Raw genomic sequence first — 23553 nt, 5'->3', positions numbered from 1 at the left:
AAATACGTATTTGGTCAATTTCTTCAGATTAGGTATGCTATAAGGTAGATAGGAAAGCGTAAGTACGCAAAAGCTTTCAAACGGTTGAAGTATTCACGTTTGAATGAGATATGATACCCCCGGCTTTAATTACATGTAGGATAAATAGTTAATGCCCTTATCTTTATGCAAACGAAACAAGTGAATCATCTAAAGAAAACAATAAAGACATGGACGTAGTCGCAGAAGAAATGAAATTTTCGCAAACATTATCTTATTCACAATGAAAAATACAAATTGGTTTAATATTAATATTTACAATAACAAAGTATAACAAAACACCACTTTTAACAAAATACAAATTTTAAACTATTTCTAAATTGAATTCGTAAGATGAATATTTCCATTATAAATGTAGTCGAAAAATCTGTGGACCTGTTAATTATTCACGGTCAGAATAAAAAATAGGTAAAATTCATAATTATAATAGATCAAATTACAGTCCCAGACACATAATTCGAGCTGCCTTGCATTTTCATCCTTAAAGGGCTAGAATAAAAGATATAGTTAGCATCGAAGAAAAAGGTTTCCCCGGTTTTTTAATTTCAAATTTTCAATAAGGTCTTAAGGAAATGACGTTTAGCATACCACTATTTCAAAATTGCATAATAGTTCTTAATCAATCAAGCATTGTTTAAGCTAAGGGCATTTAATATTGAAAATGCAAGGTGACTCGAATTGTGTCCAGGAGTATATTTTCAAACTCCCAAAATATCTCAGACGATGTATTTGTTATTGTGATTTACCAGGTTACTTAGCAGGCGAGGATGGATTGAGGTAGTTTTGAGTAGGGGGTCGTGGTCTACAGATATTTCGATCATAGACAAAACTATTTTTGTTCAAAAATTCTTATTACGTAGGTAGTAATTAGTAAATATCTTTTTTTTTTGTTTATATGCGTGTCTGTGCTAGTGTAATAAACAGTTTTCTTTCTTTAAATATCGAAACTTTAAACTGAATGAATACGTGAAATCTTCATAAAATGAACAATTTCTATTTACAAATTAACTTTAGTGTAGCCGGTAAAGATTGCAAACATTGCATTAACATTTGTACAGATTGAATTTTTACCTAAGGTTTCATCAAAGCCAGTTGCAATAGAGGTATAACTGAAATAGTAGATAAATCTGCTAACACTGCGTCGACGTTTTGTATCGTATTGACTTGGAAGATGTTTTCTTTTCTGAAGCTCAGTATTGCCAGTGCTAATAATGGAAGGATTTCAAGACAATCGTAGCCCAGTATGGCATCCCAAAGTAAAAGAAGCTGGTCCGGTGGTAAATGACCACTAAACGCTCGCATTAGCCATTTGAACACCACTCTGATTCTGAAATGTAATTGTAATTTAAGAATTTGAGACATCATAATTAAAAAATGGTAGTACACTCCACATTATTTTATCTTTTTTAATATTTACATGTTGATATTTATTTTGATGACCGCTGAGAATTTACTTGCTGGGATAGTAGTTTAGGATGGGTGCGCCCTGCAAGTGAAGGTCTTCTACGAGGATGTAAATGTGCATATCAGAAGATTGTATTTCGGATTTTAAGCCGCGGGGTTGTTCGCATTTTGAATTAAAGAGTTCGAATCTCGATCTCGTATATGAGGTCGCCGCCTAATGTTACGTTATCCAGGAGCTATTTAAGTTGAATTTGTAATCTAGTTTTGATTTGACGTTAGAGAGAAGATCGCAAACTGAAAGGGTCATCCTATTGACAGTCGACTGCTGAATGTAAACGATGTCTCTGTATATTAATTTAGATTTAGTACTTATATAGTTTTGATTTGGTACTTCTGTCAAAAGGGCGGCCATGCGAATGAAGCCTTACGTAAGTTTTAGACGTAAAGAAACACCGAATTCTCTAAACTAGTACCCATTATAAAGGTCGTTTAGAAAAAGTATTCGAAAGATAATTAATTTGCTTTGAAGGGTGTCGAGTACTCATAGCAAATATCAGTTATTACAATATGAATACCATTTAACGTCCTTTTTTTGGAGTGACTAAGATAGCAAGATGATGGACTTTTCTATATAGCACACAGTACCGGCACGCTATGATGGCTGTTTTAACAGATTGCAATAGTGAGGTAAAATCTTAATTCATTATCGAAAAAAATATAATCAAATACGAGTCGCATCTATAAGTTTCAAGATTTATAACTAGCATTGCAATGCGTAGCTGATTAGAAGGTTTTAATAAACCGAAAAAAAAAAATGTTTATTTAATATATCGTTAATTCTAAACTGCTTTGTTTTGCATTGAGCTTTCACGCGAGTTTGCCGGAGGTAGAAGTTGTGCTGGACAGCGATCCTTTAAGTGACGATCGTATTACTAGATTTCATTTTTTAAAAGTACGAATATCGAAAAACAAATGCCGAAGTTGTGTCCTAAAATTATACATCCATAAATTTTACTGTACGCCACTACTGACAATGTATATCAATTAGCTTCTTCAACATAGTCATGCATTAATATGAAACTTAATGAGCGTACAAACGTCAATACGGCCTGTACTATAGTATTGAGTGTTGAGTGTGAGCGTTATTGAAATTGTTGCAATCGTTTGAGTTGTTTACGGCACTCAGGTTCTAGGAAGCCGATAACAGTAAGTAACAGGAAGCCGTGTCGTGCCCGCGCGAACAGGCACCTATCTCTCACAAATAAGGTTCAATATTAACTAACAGTAAGTAACAGGAAGCCGTGTCGTGCCCGCGCGAACAGGCGCCTATCTCTCACAAATAAGGTTCAATATTAACTCACTAATTAACCTTGTACGTGGAGAAGAAATGATAATAATAATAGTTATAATATATTCCCTTCTATAGTTCTATATTCCCTTATTATCCACCTAAGGTGACTAATCCGCATACTATAAATTAAACGAGGGATTAGTTTTTGACATGTCTTTACTATTTTATATTATTAATATCTGAACGTTGTAGACAGTAGTAGGCAATCCATTTAGACAATAGTTTAATATGGGAAATAATAAAGGTTCCGAAAAATAAGTTAAATTGCAGGGAACTAATAGCGGCGAAATTGTGATACTGAGCTGCGTTACTGAAAAATGTAGGTACACATAATGCACCGACAAAAATAATTGCATGTAGCGAACAATCAAGCACTTGTTCAAATCACAACTCAACGAAAAAACAATATACGTGTGGTGCACTATAAGTTTCTGGAATGAATAAGAAAAAAATACTACATATAAATGGTCAGAAATGAATTTATGGTTTCTCAAAATATACTTCGTTAGCGTTAATGCACTTTTTTATACGAATGAACCAATTTTGATCCCTGAAACATATTTTTCATACTCTTCGACAGCCTCTTCAGGTGATGAAAATCGTTGACCGCGTAAATGGTTCTTGATTTTTGGAAATAAATAAAAGTCGTAAGGTGCCACGTCGGGACTGTACGCGGGATGGCTCCTAAGGTCAACCTTCAAAAATTCATTTGTCTGTCTGGCCGTGTGAGAACGGGCATTGTCGTGGTGCAAGATGATACGGCGTTTACGGTTATTTTTACGGAGTTTGTCAATAACTTCCGGCAAACAAATGGTCGTGTACCAATCACTATTCACAGTACAACGATTCTCCAAAGCAACAGTAACCACGTGACCAGTTTTATTAAAAAAGAAGCAATCATCCCCTTAGAGGCACTTTGCACGCGCGCCACTATGGTTAGTTGGCTCATCTCGAAAGACCCATACGCTCGATTGCTGCTTTGTTTTGGAATCGTAACTATAAATCCATGTTCCGCCACCTGTTACCATGTCCCACACCAAATGTGACGTTTCGTTGAATCTGGATGTTTGTGTGGTATTGATTGTATTTGACTCATGCCTATGCCTAAAGATGCCCGAATCTCATGGTATGTCACATGCCTGCCTGTTTTGATCATACGGCGCACAGCATCCATGTTTTTGTTGATCACAGCGGTGGAAATTCGTTACTGAGATTCACACGACCGCGTTTGAATTCTGCAAACCAGCTATAAATAGTCGTCTTGCATTGTGCTTCAACGCCAAAAGCAGTTTGAAGCCGAGCGAAGCTCCGCTGAGCAGTTAAATTACACTTGAAAGTCGTAGAAAATCATACTACGAAAATTTTCACGAGTTAAATCCATGGTGATGTAGACAACCAATTCCTAAAATGACGCCACAATGTAAAAACAAGTGACAGTCAGATGAAACAAACTGTATTACACAGCCAAAGAGTTCCATTTTCAAATGTTGTAATTACTTTTTAAATATTGTTTATGTACATGGCCAGTTCCGGAAACTTATAGTGCGCCCTATGTAATATACTAAACTACCGAATAATATACTAAACTTCCGAAAGAAAAGAAAAAGATCGGTAAAGTATATTACCGATGTATATCCCATGTTGTCACTCATAATAGTATTTCCGTATGATGGGAACGTTTCACAAGCACTAAAATCGATTAAATAAACCTATAATAATAAATAATACTTTATTTCGGACAAAAACAATTACGCATAGTTTGTTAGTAAAGTACAAATAAGTTTAGTATGATGCAATTCAAATATTAAAATTAAAATAAATTAAAATTCGAAACTAAAATCATAAAATAAAATTAAAATACAATTACGGAAAATTACATTAACACACATAAATAAGAAAAGTAAAATAAAATAAAATAAACTTAAAACTAAACCGCCACGTGAAGTTGCATCCAGTGACCCAGGTATTTATTTTTAAAATTAATGAGATCACTGTCACAAAGGGAGACCGGGTACAACACAAAAAGGCTAGCAATAGGTTTCGGTAAAATATAGATAAAATCGGTAGAGTAGAATTACGTCAGCAAGATTTGTAGGAACTTTCAGTATTTCATTCAAAACACAGAAAAGTTTTCACAAAAGTTTTCGGTAGGTTAGTAAATAACGCAGAAATATTCGTTTGAAATAGATAATTTTTAATTTAGTTTTCGGAGCTTTTATTACTACCCGTGTAATAGTAGTGATGTTAGTGAGTAAAAAACTTACGGATTTATATTGATATTCCGAAAATGTATCCAGAGCAGTGGTTCATTAGCTTCAAGTAATCTTTCATATAGTAGACATAGTGACACTATACCCTAAAATTTGAAAAAAATAAATTTATATTAGTTAAGTATCTACACACCATAACACACATTATACTCCATAGTACACATTTTTAAACGTAGGACACGGAAAAGGATCTCGTCGTTTTAAGCAGGAATTCGTTGTTTAGAACTCGGATAAAAAATATACTAAAAAAACAAGTTTTTTTTCAAATTTTGCTAAAAAGACAAGTGTTTTTTTTTTTAATTTATGTACTGCTCAATAGAAATATGTTTACTTAGAAATAATATAAGTTGAAGTGTATTACTTATATGTATACACTTTTAAACTTTCGCGTAGCATTGTACTAACATTTGAAAACGGGAATAAACGCGTTTACATACGAATAGGTATTTTTCACACCTACTTTTTTCCGTTTCCGAACGTTTGTATTACATAAGTATACATATATTTAAGAATACAAAAAAAATACAAATACAAATTATTATAAATTGTAAAAATTGGAACAATCGACCACTGCAGCACTGTGTGTACATTATGTGATAATATAAAATTTTTAAGTATTGTTTACATTACAAATGTTTACATTCATTTAAATAACAGTAATGAAAACAACAAAAATGGAAGACATATTGCTTAATTAAATAATTTATAATCATTTAAAAAAATAAAAACATGTAAAGGGCTCATTAAAAACCTGCGCCACATTCTAAGCCTGTGGCATAAGCTGAATGAGCTCCTTTTGCGTACGCCACAACCGTACAAATGACAGTACTACAAATTGTAGTCGTTATATTTTGTGTATTGCTTTTGTCTCTTTTGTTTTACTTCATGTTGTTTTTGTTGTTGTATTTTTATTTTGTTTTTTAATTCTTTCTGTTTTCAAGTATTATTAATCTCTTTTTTTGTATCTATGTGCTGTGACGTTGCAATAAATGTCTATTCTATTCTACGCACCAGTCCTAAAAACCTCTGCAAGTAACTTTATAATTTTTTTCACTAAATATACCTAGTCATAAATTGACTATTGTGAAATAGTGCCACATAATTTAGGTTAATATTATTGTTTATTATTATATATATTAATAAATATATATTAATTTGTCTTTTATGAAGCTATTATAAGTGTACCTAATGTACTTTTTAATTTTGCCATTTCTTAATGGGATTTTGATTTTATTCGAGAGAAATAAATGTAGGCCATACAATTATTTCTTCCGCGCCGGGAATCGACCCGGGACCTCTGCGAGGCAGTCCAGTATGGTAAACCGTTCAGCCACCGAGGCAGTTATTTTCATAGGTTTGTGAAACTGCGAATTCAAAAAGAAACGTCTTTCCACATCGCGGTAGGCACTGGATCCAGTCTGAAACGACGAGAGATCCAAATAAAACATTATCGACGCGCAGCTCTACTGCATCTAGTGGCTTGACTCAGCTACTAGTGGTCGCGTTTGGTGACCGCGACAAGCGGCCCATTGGGCGGGGGCACTTAATTTATTCAAGTTCAGTATTGTATACAACAGAGCAGAGTTCCTCAATTACATACGAAATTCCTACAACACACATTGTGAAGTAATCTTCTGGTTCAGAATCTATACCGTGCAGTATCACAATATCTTCAGAACACTAGGGGAAAGGTGTACCAGATGATCCCCTTAAGGGAGAATGGTGGTAGTTTAAAAGATATTCAGCTTAAAGCAGATGTAAAAGCGTGTTGTCTTACTAAAAACGTTTTATTTTTTGATCTGTCATTATTATATTTGAATTTTTTTAAAATCCTACTAAAGGATCGTCTAAGGTTATGGGCAAGATGATCCAGGGAAACCTTGCCTCTATTTAGGATAATTTCTAGGTTTTGTTAGAAACAAATGAAACAACAACTTTTTAGACTTAACAAAGTCACAACAAACAACTCATGTAATCTAGGTATATGAAACAACATTTACGGAACTTCGAGAACAAATAATCCTAATTAATTTATATCTTACAGGTACCTAAGAGTGGGCGATATTGTTTTTTATGGCAAGTTGATATCCATCCTCGTCTCCATATTTAATGTACTTTACGAGCTCGATTTTCTGTTAACGCATCTGATGAAAACAGTTTTTTTTTACCTAAATATTTTATTGAACAGACAGACCCTTTATTTTCACCTTTAGCCCGTGTTTTTAATATCATAACGCATACCTACTGCTAACTATATACTTGTCGATTTATGTGGCGTCCTACTTTTTACGCCTCTAGTTCTTTAGATCATAGTCTTTCGACCACCCACCATGAATGGTTTTTCTTTTACAATTACGCGGCCTGGTCTAAAACAAGAAAAAGCATTTATATTTGTTATTAATCCAGATCGATCATGTAAACGAAATTCAGTCTTCTACTATTTTATTCGTATTGCAAGCTATTTAATTAAGAGGTTTCAGTACTCAAAAACATACAAATTAAATAAAGTCCGTTAACAATATATTCAGTACAAGATGATCCCCACGGATCATCTCGTACACCAAAACCATAATCATCTTGCCCCAATTCACTTATTTTTATTTTTTGTTCGGCAAACTAACCTGTATGCTGTCTACTGTTACCACGCCATTAAAAAAGTAAATAGAGCATTATATAAAGCCACCAACACAAAAATCTTTGCAATTGATTGCTTAGAATGGAAGTTGCCTAAGCTTTTTAATCAACTTTACCTTAGATCAAACTCACACAATTTTTGTTTTTTTCCACAAAAATGAACTCGTCACTCACATCGCTATTACGAATTCACTGATGAGAGGGCACATTGAGACCTACATTTTACTGAAGAAAATATCTAGATGACGTTACTAGTTTCGCTAGAATTGAAAATTGAAAATCATCTTACCTCCAAGGATCATCTCGTACACCTTTCCCCTACGTAGCGAAAGTGTGTGGTAAAGTCATTGACTTACAATTTTATGGACGTCGGGTCCGCGCTAAAAAGTGTCCGCACTTGTAAGGCGCTAAAATCGTATACAGAGCGCGACACTCCGCTTTAGTCTTCATTTGTTCTACTGACAGCGCGATACTGCGATGACATTACAATTTAAATTTCGAATAGGTTGACTTGGGACATTTTTTTCGTGGTTTTTGTATTAGACCCGTCGTCCATTTATTTGTAAGTCAATGGGTAAAGTGCATGATTTGTATATAATATTTAACTTAGGGCCAGCGCAAACCGGCAGACGGGAAGGCAGAGGACATTAAATGTATATTTTATGCTCTCAAAGCATCATAGCGCATTCGTCTGTTTAAAGGTAAAACCACATAAGTGACATTTTCCACCAAAGGTCTTTAAGTTATATAGCTATGATAAGAAAATCACTATCTTTCTGCACGTGATACTCAACAACAAAAGCTATAAACTTAATTAGTAGTTTTATCTGAAGAGAGATAGTGAATTTCTTACAACTGGCACATAGGTAATTTGGACATTTCACTTATCATGAGATGTTACATAATATGTGGTTTTACCTTTAAGCAGACGATTTCTCTCTGCGGTGTTGAAGAGCACGCTAGAGGATACCGCGGTGGGAATCCGTCGGTATGCGCGGGAATCCAACGATGCCGGAATCTGCCTCAATGCGCCGCCGCCGCCGGAGACTTCTCGATTGCACAGGTAGTCGCTCGTAGAAAGGATTCAAATCCGAGCGATTGGTGGCATGTCGGACGACGCTGCGGCATTCCAGCGGACCCTATGGTACGCTGGTGGACGTTCACTGTATCGTAAGGGATATTCGTTCCTCATTAATGTGCGCTAGCGGGTAAAAGATCCCTTTCGATACTCTCCCCCGCCGTCCGCCGATTTGCGCTGGGCCTTATGTTATTTCGTGTACTTTATACGTTTATAACTGATACCCATTCGGAACAGGGTATTTTTCAGAAAATGTTGCCAATTTAGGTGTACCACAAACATACTTGTATGTGTCTGTGAGGTGTACCTACGATATTTTTTCGAGCTTATAGACATGTATCCTTTTGAATTTTCTTATATGTATATTTAAATCTAAATAAATATTAAACATACTAAATATAATTTTATTTAACGCTTTATTTTTTTTTCATTCAACTTATTTGAACTCGTACACATACTCATACGACCTGCATGTACCTGGTAGGTATGCCTTGTAACGTAATAATAGTTATTTGCTACCTGCATGGCAGTTCGCCGCGTAGGCAGGAGCCTGCTCACACACTATCCTGCGTAGGGCCCAAGTATGGAGTCTCGTAGGACACTTTGCGGATTGCTCGCTGCGACTGCAATTGACTACATTCATAATCCTGCATTACGCGGTGGACGGCAAAGCAGACGGCAATGCAGGATAATGAATGCCCTTTTTTATGCAAGGCTGCAAAGGTTGAGAAAGCGAAGAACGCTAGATTGAACCACGACGGAAGAGAGGCGAAATTGAGACCTTCCCTTACATAGGAATAAAAAAAAGAATAATTATTTGTTTAAAAAAATGTATCATAAGAATGTTATAACTTAAGCTAATATTTTTGTTATTTTAATTACAAAAAATACATGAACTTAATGGATTAAAGTTGTCTAATATTACATTTTTTTATTAAACCATATTTTGAAAGGGGATTCGCGGGGTCAAGGTCAAAAGTCATATGGAACCACTATTGCCACTATCGACCAAGTAACAATATCTAATAAGTTTTAACTCTACAGCTACACAGCTTAACAGTAATGAGCTATTTTAAATGAAGTTTCCGTTTTCATACATTTAAAATGTTTAAGACTACTTCGTTGTATTGAGCGGTGAAATAGGTTTAATTAAACTGTTCGGTTTTATGTCATTTTCAGAAACAATCGACAGGTTGCAAAAAGAAAAACAGTACTTCATTTTTTTAAATTCCTATGTAAGGGACGATCTCAATTCCGACCAGTGTGCACCGCGTCGAATTAAATGGACGAGCTCGCGCCACGGGTGAGAACGGGCGGCAGTCGCGCATTCTAGTATTTGTCAAGAGCTTAGTATAATTCGACTCATCCGTAGAACAAAGGCCTATGTGTAAGACTGCTTATTCTCAGAGCATTGTATGTACATTTCGTTCGTTGTTCTTCGCCGTGGGTATCAGACCGAATGTTGTTCGATTTTATATTTCCGAAACGAAATAAGATATCAAAATTCTGAAAACACCTATCGATTGGCCTTATTTTGAATAACGAGATTATGTATATTTATTATATTTTCGCTGTATAATCACATGAGACTCAGTTCTTCGGACGAGTCGATTTATTAATTTAGTCTATTTTTTTATTATAATATCAAGTCAAGAGTCGAACAAGTCGTGCTCCTGGTGGTAAGCTATATGCCTGTCCGTAACAGTTGCAGTGCCACGCAGAGCTTTAAATCGCAAAAATCTCAGGTGCACTGCCCACTCTGAGACACAAGTTGACAAGTCCCATGTTCCTGTAATTTCACCAATTTTGTCTGGTTTGAGCTACCATTCGAAAATGTCGTATACAGAAGGCATAGCTACTTCTGCAGCCACTTTTGTATTATGCAGTGGATACGACATACTTGATTAAAAAAAGGTGTGCCTTATTCCAGCGTGACCATGGTCGAGTCTTTGAAATTTGACTAGCCAGAAAAAAAGTCGTTATTTAGTCGGTTCAAGTCGCAAAAAACTAGATTTAGTCGGTCCTAGTTTAACTTATAAGGGTGTTTTACTGCCACGCTGGAATAAGCTTATTCCAGTGGCACCATTTCTCAATCTCGAGAACCACAACACCTTTTTTACAACACCTAGCTTAGATCTGATTACACTAAAAAAAGTCGTGATTTAGTGGTAAAAAACTAGACTTAGTCGTTACGCCGTTTTGAAGTCATTAAGGTGTTTTACTGTCCACGCTGAAATAAGCTAATTCGGCGGCACCATTTTTGGATCTCGAGAACCTCAGCTCCTAGCTTAGCTGACTGCACCCAGAAATAGTCGTGAATTAGTCAGTTCTAGTGGCGAAATTTTAGAAGTAGCCCTTCTAACTTTTGAACGACGGACCGACTAAATCTAGTTTTTTACGACTAGAACCGACTAAATAGCAACTTATTTCTGGCTAGTCAAATTTCAAAAACTCGACCATGGTCACGCTGGAATAAGGCACAGAAAAAAAACAAAAGAAACTGGTACATGTCATAATTCAATAAGAGCGTCGAGGTAAGTTGTTAAGATTTTATTAATTGAACGTACGTAGTTTGTTTTACGGACTTTAATTTGAATCATTTGAACGTTGTCAAATAATGAATGAGCGCCAAAAGTCACCGATTCGTGGGGGATCAGAATAGGCGACCACAGGCGAGCACGCCACGTGCGCGCTCGGGCGGCCTTTTCCCCACGGCGCGCGCATTGGTGCGATCTCGCTTCCCACGGCGAGTTGGTGCAAGCGTTGGTGCACGGCGCGGCCCGTGAAACTATGCGCCGTAGGTGGGAAACCAGCTTTAAACGGCACATCGTCTTTAAAAAACAATACGACTAAAAATTGTCGAAAATCACGACTAAAAATTTCCGAAAACCGTTTACGGGCCATTCTCAAAAACGGACTTAAAATAATTTAAAAAAAACAATGTTTTTCGATATGATTCAAAGTAGTCTTAAAAGAAAGGTACCGTATCCTACAATATGTTTCACTTAAGAATCCAACTACACACATCAAAAGTGTCTAGGGATCAAGTGAATATGTTTGAAATAAAAATTATTTAAGCAATATTTACCAAATCCAGTCTTCCAGGACGACTTCTTACTTTAATGCTTATGTTTTATTTAACCGCTTACCCCTATATTTAATTAAAATAAACTAAAATTGATGTTTTTGCAAATTGTGGGAAAAAACTCAAATTAACGGCGTCAATTAAATGACAAAAAAATGGCGAAAATGATGATTTTTGCTCATTTTTATTGTAAAGATAAGAAAATTAATAATCTGTATTTCCACCATTAACACGAATCACACAAATACAGCGATTTGGCATGCTTAAGATGAGTTCATCAAAATCACTTTGAGGAATGGCCGCCGATGTGTTTTGTAACAAGTCAAAATATTGTTGTAGAGTATGTACGGTATGCATACTCGGCACAGCTCTTCTTTGAAGCATATCCCATGCGTGCTCAATTGGATTGAGGTCTGGCGATTGAACAGGCCACGGCAGAACGTTGATACGAGCTTCGGCAAGAATGCGTGTTACGACTCTAGCCGTGTGTGGACGTGCGTTGTCATGCATTAGTTGAAATGAATCACCCAACTGGCCTCGCAAAGGGATGATAACATCTGAAACAATCCTCTCTGCGTAAACTTGAGCATTGAGGTTACCCCTGATCCAAACGAGATCGGTTCTTCCGCCGATCCAAATACCGGCCCATATCATTATTGTTCCCCCACCATATGGATGAACTTCCTGACAATATCTCAAACGTTCATGACGTCCAGATGTTCTCCAAACTCGAGTACGTCTTGTATCCGGTCTCATACCGAAGCGGGATTCATCCGAAAAGCACACATAGCGCCAGTCTTCTTCCACCCAGTTTCTGTGTTTGCGAGCCCATCGTAAACGGGTCCTGCGATTGCAGGGTTGCAATAGGTGGAACTCTGAGCGGCCTTCGGGATCGCAGACCCACTTCACGTAAACGATTTCGGATTGTTTGATCGCTTATTAGCAAGCCTGAGGAGCTGTGGAGCCTCGTAACCAACATCATGGCGGTCATGGTACGATTCCGTCGAGCAGTATTTTGGATATACCGGTCCTGTCTGCGAGTCGTGATGCGAGATCGTCCTCCATGTCGCTCGGCCACGCTGCCCGTCATGCGATAGCGCGTCCAGAGGCGACTTATGACGCTCTGTGTAGTGTTAAGAGTGAAAGCCACAGCACGTTGCCTGGAACCAGCTTCCAATATTCCGACGGCTCGCATCATCACTTCTCGGGTTAAATGATGTCGTCTCTCCATAATAATGTAAATTGTTTCGGTTCCGATGCAGATATTGTAATGATTTTGTCAAAACGCTATAACTCATTTTTATACAAAACCACATTGACAATCGATTTTCTTCTTATTATCGAATTTTAAACAATATTCCTTATTTAAATGTTAAAACTAACTAAAAAGTATCAATAGCGATACAAAAAAGTTAATATAATTAACCCTAATTGCAGCAATACTCTTAAACGTACTTGATCCCTAGACTTTTTTGATGTGTGTATTATCATTTATCACTGTAGTTTTCATGACAAAAAGGAAAAACGAAAACACGCCTCCACGGAAGGAAGTGACACAAGTCCATGGTGATGACATATTAAAGTTTAATGTTGAATAAAACGTACTTTTTACTTAATTATCTTTATTTACGTAATCACTTAGATACTTATTAAATTTTGGGCTTTTTAAAATATTAGGTATATTCAATTATGTAAATTCTATATTATTATTTTTTTTTTTTGGAACACTAAAGGAGTCTTTTAATCAGTTTTTGATATCAGGTCACATGGGGTACCAGTATGTCTAATAATAGATTTTATAATCTCTATTATTTACTTAACACTTCGCACCTTTAGAATGAAAGTGGTCAACACAAAATTTTTACTTTTTGGGAAAATGCAAAATAAGTTATGATGTGACATTTTTATATTATCTAATTTTTACTCTTGGAGTACTAAAGGCAATTTTAGTGATAATGATCGTAGCTGCAAAATGAAGCTGCGATATGCTTAGGCATGCCGAGCCTTCAGCCTCCGGAATGCCTCGCCAGTTTTAGGGATGCCTCGGCAGCCTTATGGATCCTCGGCGACCTTATGGATGCCACGGCAGTATAATGAATGCCTCGGCACCCTTAAGGATGCATCGATAGGTTTCAGGACGCATGCTCCGCGTCGCCATTGGTCACCATTAGCTCGACGCCATGCAATGGCATTCAATACACGTCATGTCACGTTATCTCTGCGAATTTCTAGCCTCTTACGCCATTCCTTTCTCTGTTTTCTTTCTGACATTTGATCAATAGATAATACTTATTATTCTCTCCTTTTCGCTTTCTGAAACGTACCTACTTTTATATTTTTTCCCGATCGCATTCTGTTTCTTACGTCTATCTCTTCCGGGCATGTTTTCGTGGGCGCCATAATTATCTACTAAAGTATATTGAAATCAAATTAATTGCGTTGATATTATTTAAGTTAATAAAGAGCGTCCATTATTATATTGTCACTTCCATAGAAATTGTGTCGCCTCCATGGATAACGGTAATCCACGTGGGTGACGTCTATGGAGGTGATATTTTAAACTTAAACACCGTTTTTCCGTGACCTCATTTTTTAGTTATAAAATACGATGAAATGCCTAGATGACGGTTATAATAGCTCATAATTTTACGATATCTGATAGATCTTAATTGAATAAAATAATATGAATGATCCACATAAGTGACTAAAGTAGCAGGCTAATTTTTGAAAAATCGTACCTTAAAGGTCAGTGCGCCAAAACTATTATCCCGGAAGTGGCAAACTGTCAAAAACTTTCAAGATGACATTGTGTTCGTTGTCTGTAATTGTTCAGAAACTGCGTTGACTGATTTAATAAATTATGGCTGCGTTCAATAAGTTTATGCATGGAGGTGACAATTTTTTCATGTACAAACGTTATGAAATATTTTGAATCCATTATTTTATTTATGTTGTAATTATTTAGTGTTTTTTAGAAAGTTTATTCTATGTATTATCGTAAAATAATATAGATTATTTCTTACAAATAAATATATTTAATTTTGTGTGTCCATTTACAATGATACAATCATTGTAAATGGACTTTGCACACGACATGACGTGATGCCTACGCATTTTCGTCACTTTCTTAATGATAGTTTAAATAAATATTTATATTATGTAAATATAAATAAAAATCATATTAATATAAACTACCTCGATTATTTTTAAATAGGAATTGACTTAGTAATGCAAGTAGGTATATAATTTTTAATACACATGTACAAAAAAAATTGCAGAAATGAGAATGGTCCTTATATCCTTCGATACAAACTTACAATTATGTTCATCGATTGGCATATACTGAAAAAAGTATAAAAAAGAATTGTTTTCGTAATAGGAACTGTATTAAGACGTATCAAGGTAAGAAAAGCAATCCTCTATTTTAAGTAGAAACTGAACTTTCAGAAATGTATCGAAATTGAACCACATTTACAAAAGTTTATTATAAATACCAGTTTATGCGGGCCTTAGTTATATTATAAATATTAGTTTATAAACAATGTGTAAAGACAGGAGTCTTTTCTGTGCCACAAAGTCTCGACAAAAGTAAAAATAACATGAGTTATCGTTACGAGGAAAACAATGTGTTTTTTCTGTAACTCGTCGTGACAAGAAATATTAAAAACTTAAATCTAATTCAAAACAATCACAGACAACCTGCGTAGAAGATGCGTACGCAAAAAGGGTTTCCAAGACAATGTCCAAAGCACTTGACCGCTGAGCGAACCACAATAAGGCTATTACGGTGACTATTATAAAAAATACTCACCTGTGGATGTGTAGAAATATAATGCAGTCTGTGCCAATAACGGATGTAGAACGCCCGGAATGTGTAGTACAGTTGTACTGGATCATCATACAAGTAGCAAAATGGAGTGGCTGAAAGACATTAAAAGAAATAATTTATATTTAATTTGGCATCTTTCAAAATCTTCCAGGATTGTAAAAATCTCGTCACGCGATAATTTCAACGTGAATACCGAAATTTGATGGATACTGTAAACAAATCCTTAAAAGAGAGATGGCGCCTAGAAACCTGTCGAAATTCCAATAGAATAAAGAGTATTTGGGACCATGCTAGCTAAACTAACGAACGTTCATAATTGATTTGCCACTTAGAATTTAAATAAGGAAATAGAGCTCACCATCAAGTAAAGCTGAACTTCCTATCATACCTCATTGTATCTTATTTTCTGGTTTAAAACTTTCTCAATAAAAGCACTTACTTTATTTCTCTACTCTCACTGGACCGTCGATGTTTTGAGATCGTTTGATATACATGGACATTAATTTATACGCCGTGAAATAAGAAATCGAAAACACTGCGATATCTAACATAAGTTTTTCCCCTTTGAAACCCATACTCTGTATATTTTATTTAAGAACTTAATACCTAAATTATATTTTTAATTTTGTAGGTCACTGTGTTAATAACATTTTCTGAAAAATATGAAAGAAAGCTATGCCGTATTGTATGTTATTTTTTCTGACAAATTGTTTTATTTTATGACATCTACAGGTTTTTCTTCTAGAAAAGTTAGAATATAACGTAGAATTGTAAAAAGTTTGTATTTCATTACAAAAAAGTATGTGACGAAATTTGTAATCCTGCATTTCCAAGCGAAACATTCAATAGATTCTATAAGTAATTTATTGTACTATTTGGTACATGACTATTTGTATTTATTTAATTCATAGACTGCTGTACCCTGAAAGCTGAAAAAAATTATGATAGTAGGTATTAAAACTAATTCGTTTGATGAAAAGAACACTATTGTCTTCTTTTCGTGGTAGATTACTGACATATCTATCATGTAAGTAAATCTTTAAGTTTCTCACCATACATAGTGAATCCGTGAAATGGGATGATACCACTGGGCGGGAAGACGTTGACGCTTTCGGGTGAGGGCTGCTTGCCCTTAATGGTGACCGTGAGAGGGTTGCCGATGTTGCCTTTGAGCTGATGCATTACATCGCAGTCGCGGGAAAAGCAGAGCATCACCTGTCGGTAATAAATTAATGACAGTGGTTTTTAATTGAGGTTGATAAAATATAGACTTATCCGCAGCATATATGTTCCGTTATCAGCAGTTTTGTATTAGGTTCTGTCTATTTGTCATGAGCTCCCCTTAAATTTAACCATGTGTTTTAGGGTGGCCAATTATTGGACGATAGTTTTTCTTTTCCCCGTCATCGTGTAGATGTAGGAAGGACGAGTAGTAATTCGCGGCAATAAAAGTGACCATCAGCGCCTGCAGTATTCTATCAAACGGTATTGTAACCAATTATAATGTTGTCATCGTAACGTTCAAGTCAATGCCTAAACAATACAATACGGCGAATCGCCCCGTTACCTCTACACAGCGCTAGTGAGGCGGTGGAAGCAAAAAGATTAGCTTGCCTGATACAAAAGGTCCTCAAAAACGAAGTACTGATCATCATTGGAAGCTGTTAACTGCACGTCTTTGAATATCAGTTTGTCGATCATCAGGTCCACTTCTAATACACTTTTCTTTAACTGGTTGAAGTACGCTACTTGCTGAAAACATTACATCACATTTGAAGATAGAATTTTCACCCTAAGGGCACTTTTAAATTAGACGATTATAGAAACGCGCCATTACTAATTTTCATCGAATATTTAGAAACGCAGTTGCAGCGCCACTGTCATGACACGCGCGCACCTCTTTTGCAGTCGTAAATTTTATATTAGTAACAATAAAGCCGTGTATTGCATACACCATGCTCACACGATTTTACGCGAAAGCTTTTATGACTCACTAATGTATCTTGTTTTCTTTATGTAGTATTAAATTTTATATTACTAACTAAAATAATATATTATGAATATTCGATAATCCTCAAAACACGCATGGTTTTCAACAAAAAAAAAACTATCGAGCGAAAGTCAAAGTATTATTTAAGTGTCGTGATTAATTACTAGAAAAAGGTTTGTTGAAACCTATGTCCAAATTTGGCATTGATCGAACTAGGTACGAGACACGAGTGAGGCCATGCGCTCAAAAAGTATGAAATTTTGGAAGCCCAGTCGTAAGTGAACTAAGAATTATTGAAGCGATACAGACACAATTGCGACACTGCAGTGATTCTGCAAGCGACCAATTTGAAGGCGCAACGCGCCCTTAGCTTCTACCATTGGAAGGTATAAAATTATCGTATTTCGTAATAGGTATTATGCGGTTCTTACGTGATTCTTGACATCAGCACCCAAAACTTGCGCCCAAAGTTTCGCTCTCAAGCACTGCGGGCATCCCTTCTTCAAAAACTCCTGTATGACAGGAGCGTACCCCAACGTTGCCACTCTTTCCCCCAAGCCTATACGTTCAACTTCTAATGACGCGAATGCAGTGACTGTGCTCGGCATATTGGGGTTGACACCTAGTAACGGTTCTCCATTCGCCCATTCTGTGAATACTTTGCGCTGAAAGAATAAAATTCAGTTGTAACGTATTCCGAAACATCAACTAGGTATTGTATAGATACAATATTATTTCTGGGCTTTCTAGATGGTACTTGAAATACCAGTTTGTATTTTATCCCAGGGAGTTTTTTCTGTAGCTACGCATTATAAATACTTAAATAATATAAGTAGTTGATTATAATATTTTATTTTTATTGAATATTATCATGTTTTTATCACCAAGACATTAATCTATTTATTGTGAAAAAACTCCACTAGTTTGTAATAATAATATTATTGATACAAAGAACGAACAAACACAAAGAAAAATTCCTTCGATCCTCCTGTAGCTTGATTTTGTTTTCCTCTCCCGACCGGAAATTGCGTCTCTTCCGAGTCGAGGGGCATAATTGCGACTCACAACTGGCCGATCGGAAACTTTTGACATTCCAAAATCAGCAAGCTGGATTCGAACCAGCGTTTATCGCCTCAATGTGGCAACTATTTGAATATAATTGAAAAATAAATGTTTTTTAACTGACTTCAAAAAAAGGAGGAGGTTCTCAATTCGACTGTGTTTTTTTTTGAATGTATGTTACGCGATAACTTCGGTGTTTGTGAACCGATTTTCATGATTTATTTTTTTGTTGTAAAGAGGGTACCTCCATAGTGGTCCCATTTAATTTTAAAGAAAATCATCCACCTCTAAGGGTGGCTGTTCACGAATGGAGATTCATTTTTATAAATAGCTCCTAAATTTTATTTATTTTGATTTTGCTATTCTCCAGGCGCTTTTCTCTCTCAATACACTTTGAGTATTGAGAACCGATTTTTGTTATCTCCTGTGTCAAGTCCCGTATAGTGGCGAACTAGGGATCAATCCGGGTTTGCGCACTTTCTGGTAACCCATTTCAATAAAACTAGGTAATTATATGTAATTCCACGTTATTTGAGGTCGGTTCTTTTAGTACTCTGTACTGCAATTATTTGTATTACAATTTTAGAGTGAAAATGAAATTTACTTTCTCTTACCAAATGATCTAATGTCTTAACTTGTAAAGGTAAATGCGCGAACTCCCATTTAGGTTCATCTCTGAAAAAAAGTTTAAATTTGTTTTTACGTAAAAGTTTACAACAGAAGGCTCTGCAGTCAGATCCTGAATATCATAATGGGTAGTTTCTCGATTTGATTCTCGTTTGTACCAACAATTTTTTTCAGCTATATTCTGATGTTGGTGTTCTGGGCACTCAAATTTTATTACTCAGGTGGATACTCGTAGAGTTCCCTTATTATTCATAAGTTCCCTAGATAGAGTCGAACTCCATAGTTTCAGACAAGACAACAAACCTCATAGACGTGGTTGTTTGGCACCCAAAAAACTTACTCTCGTGTGTATGGTATGTATCCAGATAATGTTAACAGTACTTCCAGAAAATCTTTTGGTGCGTATACTGGTCTGTATTTTGATAAATCTGAAATATACGTAAATACCGGTGTCTTTGTTAAATTGTCAAAAAAAAAAACTTACGTAGGGGAGCGTGGGGGAATGGGAGCCTACTAAGGAAAACTGACAATAAAAGTCATAATTTAGATAATTTAAATTTGTATTAGTTATGAACGTACGCTTCACATATCTGGGTACTAGATAATCACAGAAAAAATGTGAAATTAAAATAAAATATTTGGTTAAAAAAGAAAAAACTAAAACATGTCATTCGCTCTCATTACCCCACAGTTCGTGAAATGGGAGCCGGTAAGAATCCCGTATGTCAAATGGGAGCCATTATATATAATCAGTCTGAAAAAAAATTAAAGTAATAAAATATATATATAAGTTAAAAAGTAATGAAAATAAACAAGAAAGTGTTAAAGAAATATCCAGTGAATATTGCAATGGGGTAAGGAGAGCCAAATAGCTCTCATTACCCGCGTAACATCGAATTGAAAAAGGAATAAAACAGTAAAAACATTTCTGTTTTTATTGTGATTTCAAGCATAACTTCTAAAATTTGATAGATATGGTGACATAGCTAGTGTAAATACAATGTAGTATCTATGCATTTTAATGCCTACCTGGGATGATGAAATTTAGCCAATTTTATAAGTGCGTAGCGAAAAACACACAACCCTCTCATACGACTAAACGCGGGGTTCTACAGGGGCGCCCACGGGACTCGAATCTTGTCAAACGTTAACGAAGATATAGGAGTGCCGTTTGCACAAATACGAGCATTGGGAAAGTCCAGTTTAACACCGTTCTCATTACCCGCGGGCTCCCAATACCCCACGTTCCCCTACTTACTAATTATTTTACCTAGTTTTGTCTTCTTTCCAAAAGAATTCTTAAACATACTCATACAGCAAGCAACAGAATTTGTTCCAAGAATTTACCTAAATTGTAAGTGCTAAGTTCATTCCACTTTTCTGCTAGTTCTTCCTTCTCACTCTGGGGCCTTATCTTGGCCAATGAGGTCTCGAGGTCAGAGCACATCGAGTTGAGAGATTTATGTATGCGTTTCTCCCATTGGGCACTTGCTTTTGTTAAACATGCAATGGGATCCTAAAATAGAATAAATGTTTCTAAATTTAGTAATAAATTATTTTGTTCTTGGTTGTAAGAACGTGTACTTGAACGTGTGAATTGTAGGTAGGTACAGTATGATAAGACAATGTGGGAAGTAGCCGAATATGTGCTGCGTGTGAGGCAACTATAAAAAGATGGTTTTCAAATGTACCAATTCAGTTGAGTATTACGTACTCATATAGCGAATATTAACTAAGCACACAAGTCAGCGTCCACGTGTTATCTGAAAGTATTTAAACACAAATAGTATCAATTTAAATCAGACAAACTGCTATTATGTTACACTACTTACGTTTTGTTTTGTTTGCGTGCGCACCCAATGAAACACTGTGTTCCTTAATTTTGTGTCGAGTCCCTTTTCTTTCATAGCCTGTTGTAACGTCTGTTTGAAATCCTCCTTCTTTACGTTTGGCGAACATACCATTTTCTGTAACGCGCGGTAACCTTAATATTTAAGTTTATAGAACTTGAAAGTCCGAATAGTCGACATGTTTTGGTAAAAAGACAAGTAAAATTAATCCCTACCGACGACGTGACGGTTTACACTATTTTCCTCACATATTTTCGTAAATTGTAAGATATTGTAAATTGATCTATTGCAGGAAATTATATAATATTGAGTATGTTCAAGTGATACATATTAGTCTACTCTTACCTGAACGTCACTGTAAAAGGATTTGTAAATTGATAAATTTTTTATTTCTTCTGCGAGTTTGAGAGCAGTGTGGTGTATGGCGTCTTCTTTAATACCTTCCATGGCGTCTTAATTAGAAAAATACCTTTACATTAATTTTGTAAAATATAACAGATGTCTGTTTACTTTTTTATAAAAATAATATAAAGAAAGTCTGCCGTCGTTGCTCTGGCAACCAGTAAACAGTATTGAAAAGAGTACATAAGTCATTTTACTGTTCGGTACCAGTGATAGGTACTTACTCTACATGGCATTGTTCCATTATTACGATAATAATAACGTGCGACTCATATTCACATTTTTAAAATCATGTCTTGGCTGATCGCTTTAAATAGCCCAAACCAATGTTCTCGCCGTGCCATTTTGTATTTTTACTTTTTGAAACCAGGGAGATTACATTAAAGCTAACTAGATGATAATATGCACCTGGTTTAGGTCTAGGGAGCAAACTCCAAAAGCCATAAATCCTGATTATGCCTAATAACTGGGCCAAACTAAGTATAAATGGTCCAAAATAAAATGCACCTATTTTTATTGCCTCTGGTCGAACGGTTACCATACAGAGGTTCCGGGTCCGAGAGAGGAATATTTCAAAGTCATACAGTCTTTATTTCATAGGTAAGCAAATTACACTTGACATCGTCATACTGATTAAACTCTACTGCTGGTTCGTAAGGCCGATTCCCCTGAGAAGAATGACCAAGGAACTCTAAAGTAAATATACCTACATTGGAATACATTTATCATTACAATAATTTAAACATCTTAGATCGAGAATACCTGAACGAGTTAAACGGGTCACTACCATGGATTTTTGTCATTTAAGTACGCAGAAGTTGTACAATAACCTTTAATATAAAGTTTTTGTTTCGCAATAGTTTTAAACCTTGTAGCTTGTAAATGACAAATTTTAAACATCAATCGGAATCTTATTATAAAAGCGTAGGTACACATTGTCCCTTAGATGAATTTGAGACTTTAAGAAGACGACTGTCAAGAACAGCGAGTTTATTTTTATTCCTCGTATTAATGTTACGTCTGTCACTTTTTTCATAAAACAAATAATACTTTTTTTTTCCATCCTCTAGGAATATAAATAACATTTTCACAAATGTACTGTGACGTTAGTGTAAGAGTGTTAATCTCTTTAAATTTAACAGACGCTCTGGGGCCCAGATTTTGTAAATTGCCCTAACCGTACGTTTCTGCAGGGCAAAGATTCGATTAATATCGGCGGCATTGCTCCAAAGCAAAATGCCGTATGTCATTAAACTGTGAAAGTAGCTGAAGTAAACCAATCTAGTTGTTTCGACATCTGAAAGTTTTCGTATTTCTTTATCGCGTACACTGCAGAGCTGAGCCGTTTTGATAACTTATTTATGTGTGGACTCCATTGCAATTTAGCATCTTAAGTTATACCTAGAAATATAACAGTATCTACAACGTTCAATTTTTCGTTTCTAACTATAATGTTTGTGTTCGTCTGTCTAACATTGGTTAATTATAAAGGTATATTTTACACAATTTTTATTTTTCTTATTAAGGTGCAGGCTATTAACTGCAAACCAATTTACTACTTTAGACATAGGATTGTTCACATCGTCAAAGCAACACTGGTGCCTTTTAACTTTAAATAATAAGGTCATATCACCAGCAAACAATATTATCTCACGTTCTAAACCCTCCACGAGGCTAGGTAAATCATTAACATAAACTAAAAACAAAAATGAACCTAGAATTGATCCTAGAGAGACGCCCATACTAATTGCAAATCCTGATGATCTCGTGTCGTTGACATCGACTCTCTGTGCCCTCTCACACAAATATCATTTAAGAACGTCGAAGTCATGGCCCGCCATACCATAATGGCGAAGACTAAAGTATCATTGTGCACATAATCAAAAGCCTTGGAAAGGACAGAATACACCAATACTAATAATATAATAATAA

At 35.6% G+C, this 23553-nt stretch overlaps 1 protein-coding gene across 1 annotated transcript; it reads right to left on the bottom strand.

The window, feature by feature from the left end:
- Positions 1–587: 587 nt before the first annotated feature.
- Positions 588–21666, bottom strand: LOC113235261 (TBC1 domain family member 19). The gene is made up of 11 exons (XM_026470905.1): positions 21565–21666; positions 21202–21336; positions 20717–20885; positions 19710–19797; positions 19357–19417; positions 18112–18345; positions 17305–17442; positions 16743–16905; positions 15673–15782; positions 5059–5150; positions 588–1366 (listed from the first exon to the last, which is right to left on the bottom strand). Exons 1-11 carry the CDS (start codon positions 21664–21666, stop codon positions 1111–1113), a joined length of 1548 nt encoding a protein of 515 aa, XP_026326690.1. The 3' UTR covers positions 588–1110.
- Between the last annotated feature and the right edge of the window lie 1887 nt (positions 21667–23553).

The sequence above is a fragment of the Hyposmocoma kahamanoa genome, unplaced genomic scaffold (assembly GCF_003589595.1).
Source record: "Hyposmocoma kahamanoa isolate Upper Pololo Valley unplaced genomic scaffold, ASM358959v1 87, whole genome shotgun sequence".
Taxonomy (NCBI): Eukaryota; Metazoa; Arthropoda; class Insecta; order Lepidoptera; family Cosmopterigidae; genus Hyposmocoma; species Hyposmocoma kahamanoa.
The sequence above is the reverse complement of the archived record's forward strand: the minus strand, read 5'-3'. Positions and strand labels throughout refer to the sequence as shown.